Here is an 11,086-nt window from a genome sequence, read left to right as displayed (position 1 = left end):
CTATTAGGCTTAGAGACAGACTTGACTAAGATGAATCAATTCTACTTGCCTTCTAGGTATTAGAATATATATATATTTTGGCCTGTGAAATAACTTTGGACCAGAGACCAAAACAGCAGACAAAGGTATATCTAGTGGACTAGAGTGGCTCTCTAGAGCCTGTGATTACTGAATGTCACTCTGCATTAAGCTACAGGAAGATATTGTAGTACTTTAATACTTTCCAATGTTCCTGGAAACTAAATGCTTTTACATCTGGGTCCTACATAGCAAAGGGGATGAGAAATAGTCCCTTTTACGACAGTTCTGTTCTTCATTTGACAATTCTGGCTCATGAAATCTGCCAAATATTTTGGGGGATAATATTTATCCTTGAACTTGTCAGGGTCTATGAGTGACACCCAGCCCACGAGCATATATGTCAGAACAATAACTGGGGTCTTTGCAATTACTACTTCTCTCCTGGGTACCCTGTTGTTACCTGGAAGCTCATAAAGAGTTAGAGAGGTTTCACCTGTTATAGCTGTGGGCCCAGCATGTTTTTTATATAGAGAATACATAGACTAAGAGTCCTGCTTTTAAAAAGACAGAGACTCAGACTTCATCCAATGAGAAACAAGCTAATTTCAGAGTTGAGGGGTCCCTTGTCACCCACTGGCTTTCAGGAATGCATGTTTCATGTGTTCAGAATGAGACATGTCCCTGCCAACACACTAGACTTGATTGCTGAAACCAGGTCAGTAGAAACCATTGAAGTTTATTGGCGGTCACAATGCTTACACTGTATGCAGCAAACACCCTTACAAGTCTATCCGCAACCTGATCACGCAAGAAAGGATTCACCACACAGTCGCCAGAGGAGAAGGAAAAAAAAAAAATTAACAGGCTTGTTTCTGGGGGTAGAGGAGAAAAATAAAAATAAAACCTAATTGATGAGTGTCCCATGGGCGAGAGCTGAACTAGAGATGCGTACAACTAGCAGCAACAGTTGTGGAAAAAGTACAAGGCAAATAGCTTTCTCCGTTAATTTTCCTCTGTAGGTTAATTTTTTTTAATATTCAAAACATTTATTATGGTTTTCATTTTATAAAAATGTATATTTTTAAAGGGGTGGGAGAATGTTAAATACTTCATGCTAGGCAGACCTTGTTATTAAGAACCCCTCCACTGTAGTAACGTCCTCCAGTTCATACATTCACGAGTGCAGGGTACATATATAAATATCCACACGCACACATCCACACACACTGCCTCGAGGGCTGGGGAAGACTAAAAGTTATTGGCCACACGTGACTGGGCCTCTGGTGGACTCATCCAAATTGCTCAACAGGAGAGCCACTGGCTCAACTCCTTTTCTCTGGTCTCCACTTTGAACAGAGACCAAGAACCCTAAATTATAGAGTTACATCTGACTTTTAAAAGCAAGAGGCATATGTCTGAGGATGGGGGATCGGCAAAATGGGAAAGAGGATGAAGCTAAGAACACCAAACACTTTTAGCTGGAGTTGACGGTCACTGCAAGAGGCCATGGAACCGAGGGCGGCATCTAGGCTGACGGGGGAAGAGGGGTGGTGCTCCGCATGGCTTAGAGTTCCTAATAACAAGGGTAATATAGTAACAGGAAGTGATAATTTGGGGGCCAAGGGAAGGGCAATAAGAAAAAATATACATTTGGAATTTTTACTTTTTTTTTCTTTTTGCCTCTCTACACTGTGTCACTAAATATATCTCTGCACGTTCACACATCCTTGTCCAGTAAAGCTTCAGGCCACCAGAATACACATTTTTTCCTCACTCGCATACACAACCCCTCACATCAGCATTGGTGCACTAGACTCTGTAAAAATTTTTCAGTCACACTTTGTTTTTAAACTTGAGTCAATATAAACCTTGTTCAAAATGTTATGAAAAAATGTACATGTTTATACAAGGCAGGTTGTGGCAGGACACTGGGGGTTCTTTCCCCGTGGGTGGCCCCAGGAGGAGAGGGGCTGGAGACTCACACATTTGTGCCTCTATCTCCGTATCTCCTCCCACCACCCTTCCCACCCAATCCCCCAGGAACCAGCAGCGCCCTGCCCCCCGAGTGAGTGCACGCACACCCCTATTCCCTGGGGAAGAAGCTAGTTGACCTCTGCCATTTTCCCCATACCCCTGGAGGAGGGGGCCAGGATCAGCCAAGCCCTCTCCATTGTAATTGTTCGCCCCCTGGGTCAGACCAAAGGGGCACTGCTCTGTACAGGTAGAGTCCAAGGAGGTGTCAGCTCATCATATCATTGCTATTCACTCCATACGTGGAATTCTTCATCGAGTCGTTGACTTCTCGACGGAATGCCGACAGGTTCTGGGTGAACCTACAGAGAGGAGCATGTAAGTTGGGGGAGCAGAGTGGAAGGAAAAGGTCTTTGCCGAAAATGTTTCTAGCAAGCAAGTGGCTACTGAGAGGCAGAATGTTTGAAACAATAGGTTCTCAGGTCAGTTTATTTCAGTCCTAAAACTAAGGAGAAGCTGGGCTAGTTTTGCACCCCTTTCTCCCTGACAACTTCAAGGCAAGCTCAAGATCTGGTTAAATTCAGGGCTCTGAGGATCATTTCAGGCTCATGGCAGCACAAAAGGAATCTCAATCTCATCTCTGTCAGATAGGAAGTAACCCTCACGAGGTGAGGGCTTGACGAGAATGAGGCTGTCTCATGTCTTAATGCCAAGAGACCTGTGCTGTCCAGTATGGTAGCCATTAGTCACAGGTGGCTGTACAGCACGCTCAGAGCAACTGAGGAACTGAATGCAATGAAAAGACATTTAAAATTCAGTTCCCCAACTGTACCTTAATTAATTTGAAGTTAAAAGCTCTATTTTAAATTAATTAAAATGAAAGAAAATTTAAAAAATCAATTTAGAAAAACCTGAATAAGTTCAGTTATTGGATAACTAAGTATGTCTAGAACAACTTACGTATGGGAGTCTACTTTGTCAACTGTAAATCTTAGGAAATCTAAATACAAATTAAGTATTTCCGATGAAAATTTAGCATCTGAATTGAGATGTCCTGTTAATTGTAAAATACGCAAGATCTTGAAGACTTAGCACAATAAAAAGAATGTTAAAATTCTCAGTTTAAAAATACTGATTACACATTAACATTATTTTAGACACATGGGTTAAATAAATAAAAGATATTAAAATGAATATTGTTTACTAGAAAATTTAAAATTATTTTGTGGCTTGCTTTTCTATTGGGAAGCATTTCTTTTTAGACGGCCTCTAGAAGACTTTGAAGGAGTCTCCTATGTTTCAATGATCTGAAAACTAACAGTTGCCCAGGATTTCTTGGCAGAGCCTTCGACACTCACCTGTCTCTGTTTTTCGTTAGAAGGTTTCGCTCGATGCCTTCCATCAAGTTTTCAAAGCACAGATGCATAGCCTGCTGCTTCTCTGGTGGCTGGCTGTTCACGATACTGTTCCTTAGGTCAGAAAAATACTGCAGGGCAGAGAGAGAGAGAAGGTAAGGAGAGAAGAGGCAGAAAGGCTGACTAGCCCCTCATCACCTGAAGAACAGGAGTGTTCTAGAAGAAACAAAATTGGATACTTTTTTTAAGTTCATGCAAGCACCTGTAGGCTATCATTATCTTACTTAAAAATCTAGAATCTTAAAGTGATAAATGCTACGAGGGTCACCTGATGCAGATTCTTCTTTTGTAAGAATTTTTAGATTTATGTCTGTTTATGGCAGAACTGGAACTAGAACGTAGGCCTCAGGTGCTCTGATCTCCAGAGGCTTCTCTCCTTGTCACACTTCCTCATCCTTCCCCTTCTGTCTGAACTGCTACAGGTGCTCACTTCTAATGTTTAAGTGATTATGTTCTGTTCAGCGCATGAACAGGATATGCTCAGAAAATGGGCCACTTTCTCTCTCTCACCACTGTGGGGGTGTTTTTGTCTTTCCCACAGTGCCCTGGATACCAAGGAGCTGGTTCTCCTACCTTTTCATTAAGTAGTATCAAGCCGAGTAGGGGTCGGGACATAGACCACTGGTTCCTACAGTCTTCAAAGATGATGATATTCAGCACCGTTGACAGCATCTGGAAACAGAGAAGTGGAGGCAGTGACCTGGTGTGTGGCTACCCAAAACAGAACTACAGATCCCAGACAGAGTTTATTAGGCTTAAAGCCTTTTCTGAGTTCATGAAACTTCATTTAAATCTATTATAAGGTGAGTTACAAGATATTCCCTTTCCAGGGAATTGGTTTGATCATTCATTTAAAAATGGACCTTTCCAGTTAACTCTGGTTTTTGTGGGTAATGGGATCGGTCAAGTAAATGATTATAATAAGCAAAATCACCCTGCACTAAAGCTCTCAGGATCTTGTATCAGAAGAGAGAGATTTATAACATTTTGGGGATGTTCACGATTTCTTAGAGAAAAACATAGATAAAGATGAGGTTGGTTAAAATATTATTGGCTAAAATCTTAAATTATTCCATTCTTTTTCCTTATCTATTTTTATCTGGTGTATTTCTGCAAATCTTATTTTTGAAAATATGTTGCATACAAATTAAATAATGGTAGGCATACGGTTTGATCTCCATGTGTGGTCAGTTATCTCCTTTTGTCATGTGCTCTTTTTTCTTTTTGTTAAACCGAGAGCTTTATTTGAAAGGTAGAACAACATGTACGTTTTTTGGCTGCACAGTGTGGCTTGCAGGGATCTTAGTCTCCCAGATCAGATCAGATCAGTTCAGTCGTTCAGTCGTGTCTGATTCTTTGCAACCCCGTGAATCGCAGCACGCCAGGCCTCCCTGTCCATCACCAACTCCCGGAGTTCACTCAGACTCACGTCCATCGAGTCAGTGATGCCATCCAGCCATCTCATTCTCTGTCGTTTCCTTCTCCTCCTGCACCCAATCCCTCCCAGCATCAGAGTCTTTTCCAATGAGTCAACTTTTCGCATGAGGTGGCCAAAGTACTGGAGTTTCAGCTTTAGCATCATTCCTTCCAAAGAAATCCCAGGGCTGATCTCCTTCAGAATGGTTGGATCTCCTTGCAGTCCAAGGGACTCTCAAACCCACGTCCTCAGCAGTGAATGCTTGGAGTCCTAACCACTGGACTGCCGGGAATTCCCTGTCCTACACTCTTCTATTCTGCAAGTGGCAGCACAAGTTTTACAGCTGGGTACTCATGAGCAAAGCCACTGCCATGGAAGGAGGACGGTGCTCATGGGACAGGCCCAAGGCACGGGGGCTGGTGTGACACTCAGAAGAAAAATTCAAAACCTGATTTTTTCGGATTTTCTATATCCACATTCAGTGATTTCTCAGCAAACTCAAAAATCTGCTGTCATTTTAAGGCATAAAATTCTCCTTGGCAGCATTAACCAGGTGAGATGTTGGTCAAGTTCATTATCTTGCTGGGCCTCCCCCTCTCAGAGAGGTTCTCTCTCCCATGCCACCTCCTGCCCCTCACACTCCTCACCTGCTGGATCATCTCTGGATGCTGCTGCATGATATGCAGGAAGCGGTCGCTCTCCTGGGTCAGGGGCGTCGTCCTCTTCTTGGTGCTGCGTGAAAGCTGCTTGAAGAGGTATGTCACGATGTGGTCCAGGCAGGAGCAGCAACCTGTGCATACCATGGTGTCTGGAAGAGAGCAGGGCAGGGATGGAACAGAGCAGGGGTACTGAGCTGCCACTGGCAATGCAGCTCAATGTGAGGTGCCAAGCTCAGACGCCTCAGAGGCATCTAGCTGGACTGGGGACGTGGCTGGTGTAGCCAAGACTACCAATGGGGATGCTGTCTGTTAACCTCTCACCCTCATCTTACAGCCGGGTTTAATGCCAAATCTGAAAATGAGCTCTTCATAATAGCTAATAATAGAAATACTACTGAAATTATTGACTTCATATGATGTGGATTTATGTCTTCTGCTTCATAAAAAGTAACAAATAGCTTATAGTAGAGCAAGTGCTTTTATCGTGTCAGATACTGTGCTAAGGACTTTATCTCTATTTTATCCTTTAGAGAACGCCAGGAGGTAGGTGTTCCATTTTACCAATGAGTAAACAGAAGTGTGTAGAGGTTCTGTGACTTGCCTTAAGGTCTAGTAACTGCAAGTAATTGGAAGAGCAATGATTAGAATCCAAGCACGCGACGTGAGCCTGTGCTCCGAGTTACCTGGGTGATGTCACTGAACCCAGCTTAGTACAGCCTATCGACACTACGGTTTGTTAAGAGTGGGATGCTGAAACATTCTTTTCTCTCTGGCATTTCTGGGGAAGTGTGTGGTGTAAAGCTGCAGGTGTCTGTGCATTTATAAAGGGGACATTGCAGTGCAGCCTGCAGACAGCACTGACTTGGTGAGGCTCAGACCACAGGCCTAAACGAGTAAACCATGCTGCTTCTGTGCAAGCCAAGGTTTTTCAAGAAGCTAAAAAACAGCCTTCTAAAGCAGGATCTGATACCTGGCTGGATGGTTCTAGATATGGTTATGCACCCTGCTAGGGGTAAGTGCATATCAAGGAAGTGGCACAGAAGTGTGGCTAACTCACCATGGCAGACAATTCAAAAGTCATTCTCTGTGCATTTGCAATAAATTATGATCATTTTTCAGTTGACTTATGTTTTGCTCAGCTTAGTCTAAAAATGTATTTTATTCTCTGTACACATACACACCAACTAAGACAGGTGGCTGGCGGGCAGTGTGGTAACAAAATGGTTGACCAGAGCCAGGTGGAGTAGGATGAAAAGACTTACGGAGTACGCTGAGTAAAATGCCCCACTGCTTCCACTGCCCTAAGGCTAGGATCCAAGCACCCTGATCCAGCTGAAGGGCAGCCTCCATGACCTCCAGATCTGCCCTGCCTCCTCTCTCCCTCCAGCTTCGCCTCACTCCTCTCTTGCCATCTGGACTTCCTGGTTCTTCCTTGCCTTTGGGGGCTAGTACTTGCTGTTCCTGCTGCCAGGAGGCTTCTTCCCCAATTCATCTGATGATGCCCGTTCAGCGCCTTGCAGGACACCCTCCTCAAGGCCAGGAATTCAGGTATTCTTCCGGGGTGCTCCTACACACTCTGTACTCACCCCACTGCTGTGCTTACACAGGTAAGGGCGGGAACAGGCAGTCATCTGTCTACAAGTCTATTTCATCTACCAGATGAAAAGCTCCCAAGGGACAGGGACTAATTACTAGGTCCTTAGTGCCTAGTCTGTAGGAGGGCATCAGTAAGTATGTGCTGGAGGAGAATGTTCTCAAGAGTTATATACTCTGGTGTGATCCCAAAGCAGTAATCCTATTGAGGCAAGATTCTCCCTTTTGCTTAGTGAGGTGGTAAAAGCCAATTGACCAGCCCACCCACCCACCCAGGTGCTTACCAAGTGCAGTAAGTCCTTCAGAAATGGAAGAGAGAATATACATGATGACATGAGGTTCCAGGCTTGCAATAAAGTTCATGTGGTCCTGGGTGAGGACTTCCAGTAGTGAATAGTAAGACTGGCTGAGCTTGGGGTAATCCTGTGGGAGAAGCAGGGTTAGAGTCAGAGGAGGTCATGTGTACCTCAGCACATGTGAGCACGATCAGAAATAAACAGCTTAGTGCCCTTCAGATGGGAAGACAGAAGGGCCCAGTGGAGCTAGCTTCTAGTTCTTCAGAGAAACATTCAATCATGGCCTCAGCCAAAAAAAAAAAAAAGACTGACATGATGAGGGGCTCAGATTCGGTCAATGATGAAGCTCAGGGCTTACCAGGAGGTCGCTGTGGGGGATAGAGAGGAGCAGCTTGATGAAGGTCTGTAGAGCATTGTCCAGGGCATCATCCCCATAGAGACGGAAGACTCCAAAATTGACGTAGCTCCCGCTGAGAGCAGCCTTCAGCATGGAGAAACAGATGGAGATGCCCTTGAGCTTCAGTGCGTAGACCTGATCCTTCGGGACCTCTCCTAGTGTCAGGATGCGATTGCCTGAGTAGACAAGATACATTTATTCAATCACGTGGTAGCTGACAGTTTACACACCAACCCAACCTATTAGTCCAAAAGCCCTTGGCACCGGGTGGCGCTGTAACACGAGTGCATGAACAACACAGCATGCCTTGGCAGTGCTGTCCTGGATACTGCCAGGGCTGGCCTGAGACCCACACTGCGGAGTGTGGTGACTGGGCTAGAATTCACTTCCAGGGTTCTGCTCCTCTTAACTGCTTACCATACATTGTTATCATCTTGCTGGTTTCTCTGAAGAGTAAGATGCCATTGGGGGATGAGACATCAAACTGGAGTCGCTGGGATCTGAGCAAACACAGAGGAGATAAAAGTCAGAGATGTTGCTGGAAGATTTACTCTTGCCTGAGTACCTTAGGTGATACTTTTAGCGTGAAGACACAGACTACCTATCCTAATGTGAAATAACCAAGTTAATACAAGATAACCAGTGATGTAGCTTGTTGTATCTTGAAGAAAAACATGATACATTCAAGTTCTGCTGCTCAAACCGAAAACATTTAAAAGAAACAAGGGAAATGAAGCTGGAAATAAATTATTTTAAAAAATTCTCAATTTGATTTAAAGTATGGGTTCTAGCACAGTCATTGCTTGGTTGTACTCATTCACAGCCCTGCAGACTTTAATCTATTACATATTACCTCTCTAGATTCACTGGCAACTTCGGGCGGGGTACAAGCATCGTCCCTACTTCTGAAAAAAAGCTGTGAAGGGACTGAAAGCCCTACCTGGGGAGTCAAGCCGGGAGGGCAAACAACGTCATCAACCTGAGTTCTGCATTCCTGACTGCCCCCTAGGCCAGAGTTCTCCTCCTTGGCTTGCTCCTCTACTGCTTAATGAGGTCGCTGACCTCATGGCTGGTAAGGCCTCAGACCAACACGAGTCCTCTTGATTCTTCCTCCCCACCCCCGCCACAGAGAACATCAAGATCCATCAAGATCTAGCTCTCCAATATGTCCTGAACCCACCCGCCTGCTGTGAGGTCCTTCTGCTTCCGCTCTTGCCCCTAGGGTCTCATTCTCCACGTGAAGCTAGAAGGACACCTTTAAATAATGTCAAGGAGATCATTTTAATCCCTGCTTAACATACTCCAGTAGCTTCCCACATACTGAGAGTACACACCATGCTTCACTACTGCTGTACTGAGCTGCTGCTCGATGTGTCTGACTGGTCGCCCACCATGGTCTCCCCTCCTTCCCTAGGCTTCAGCCAGCAAGCTCATTCTGTCTCAGGACCACTGCAGTTCTTTTCTGTTTTGACTGCTTTTTCCCTCTCCTTGCAGGGAATACCAGAATGCTTCTGGTCCATCTATATTACTGTCTCTGAGAATCCTTCTCTTCTTCAGCTCCCTTGTTTTATTATCTTACTTTTGTCAAATGATCTTCCACACTTGTTTTACTGCCTATTGTCCCTCCAGAATGTAACATCTAAGTGGGCGAGGTTTTGTCTGGCACAATCAGTATCAAAGTGCCTAACTGGCAAAGAGCAGATGTTCTTCAATGTTTATTTTATAAGTAAGTCTTAACTATAAGCCTCACAGGTGGCTACAGCTTCTGTGACTATCACCCACTTCTTCACTAAGGTAGTTGTAAAAATGACTAATTCTCTCAGGTGTGCTGGTACAGATGCAAGGCAGATGCAGAGCTGAAGCTCTAGTGAAGTCAAGGTGCTGAAGTTGTCTTTTCTTTACGCCCCTAAATTGCTGGGCAAATCTAAAACGTAGTATTTTGGAAATCTTTCTTAATTTAAGATAAACCTTCACTGATTCAGCTGTCATCTGCCTAACAATGAACACATAATGGGACATATGTATACTTATGGCTGATCCGTTATAATTATCCTTCAATTAAAAATAAATAAATGAAAAAGAAATTTATAAATGAGACTCTTGGTCACACTTAAGAGGGTATCTTGAGACGCTTTTTAAAAAGTGACTTACTTCCTGCAAGCCGCTATGGGTTTGTGTGGGTGGGGACATCCTTCTTTCAAACAAACAAAAACAGAACACAGTCTATCAGAGGTTTTCAAAGTTTGACAGCAGTGAATCTTCGTACCCTCTATAATCTGCTGAAAACACTAGATAAAACAAACAACCGTAGGCCCGCTCAGATGAAGGGCGGCGGGGCCTTTTGAGACTCTCCCTGCTTACCTGTTGTGGACCAGTTCAGCCATCAGCTTGAGCACAGGTGTAGTACAAGCTGGGTCATGGTACCACAGCTCAATGGCCCGCTGCAGGATGGGCATGTAGGAGGGGTAGCTGTAAATGAAAAGCTAAGGAAGAATTCTGAATCCAGAAAGGTACAGAAGTTCTCAGCACTGGTCAGGCACGAACTGCCAAATTACAGTTCTCTGATCCCCTGTCTCCTGCTTGCTAATCTTAGCGTCTTTCTAAACAGAAGGTTCTAGAGCAACTGTGTGTCCTTTACCTTTTAACGGGCATCTAAAGACACACTTTAACTTACATAATGCCTTTCTTCTGAGAAGCACAATGCATTTCATCCTGTTATCTGTCCTCTTACCACTTCTGTGGGGTGACAGGGAAGCATAACTGTACATAACTGTTTGAGGAAACGGAGGCACTTAGATGTTAAGTGCTTTGTTACAGATTATGAAGTTAGTAAGGTTAGCCTTTCTAACTCCTAGAACAGCTGTCTTATTTATTAGTAGATTGAAAAGTCTCTTTTCTCAGTGTAGCAAAATTCACATGCAAGAATTCCAAAGGGATTTATAACTGGGACCCCAAACAGAAACTGAGGAGCCCCACCTCACTCACTCCTCAATCTCAATGACCAGGCAGCTTCACATTATTAGATCACTGAGGAATGAGAACTCGAAAGATATGGCTGCCTTCTGGGTAACTCTCCACCTTCTCAGCCTCACAATTCATTCCTCCCACCTTCTCCAGTGACTCCATCACCCATTCACCCTCCAGGTAAAGCTTGTGGAGGTGCACGCCTAGCTTTGAGTTAGGATACATCCATTCGAACAGCATCATGAAGCTGGTCTTGGCATTGAAGGCGAAAGCTATCCCTCTCAGGTCTCTTACGAGGCCAACTAGAGTTCGCTGTGGTAGAAGGCAAAAATATGTTAAGACGGAAGAAACAC

The 11,086-nt window shown here is 44.3% G+C and overlaps 1 protein-coding gene across 2 annotated transcripts in view; it reads right to left on the bottom strand.

Annotated features, from left to right (window-relative positions):
* Positions 1-737: 737 nt before the first annotated feature.
* XPO7 (exportin 7) overlaps positions 738-11,086 on the bottom strand; it is a 91,090-nt gene continuing 80,741 nt past the window's right edge. The window contains exons 20-28 of one of the 2 annotated variants that reach the window (XM_015472567.3): positions 10,957-11,045; positions 10,131-10,238; positions 8,187-8,269; positions 7,731-7,945; positions 7,361-7,499; positions 5,472-5,632; positions 3,981-4,079; positions 3,351-3,478; positions 738-2,354 (exon numbers count right to left, since the gene is read on the bottom strand). In XM_015472567.3, coding sequence (XP_015328053.1) covers positions 2,261-2,354; positions 3,351-3,478; positions 3,981-4,079; positions 5,472-5,632; positions 7,361-7,499; positions 7,731-7,945; positions 8,187-8,269; positions 10,131-10,238; positions 10,957-11,045 — 1,116 coding nt within the window. In that variant the 3' untranslated portion in view covers positions 738-2,260. 2 annotated transcript variants of the gene reach the window in all.

Source organism: Bos taurus, chromosome 8 (genome assembly GCF_002263795.3).
Source record: "Bos taurus isolate L1 Dominette 01449 registration number 42190680 breed Hereford chromosome 8, ARS-UCD2.0, whole genome shotgun sequence".
NCBI lineage: Eukaryota > Metazoa > Chordata > Mammalia > Artiodactyla > Bovidae > Bos > Bos taurus.
The sequence above is the reverse complement of the archived record's forward strand: the minus strand, read 5'-3'. Positions and strand labels throughout refer to the sequence as shown.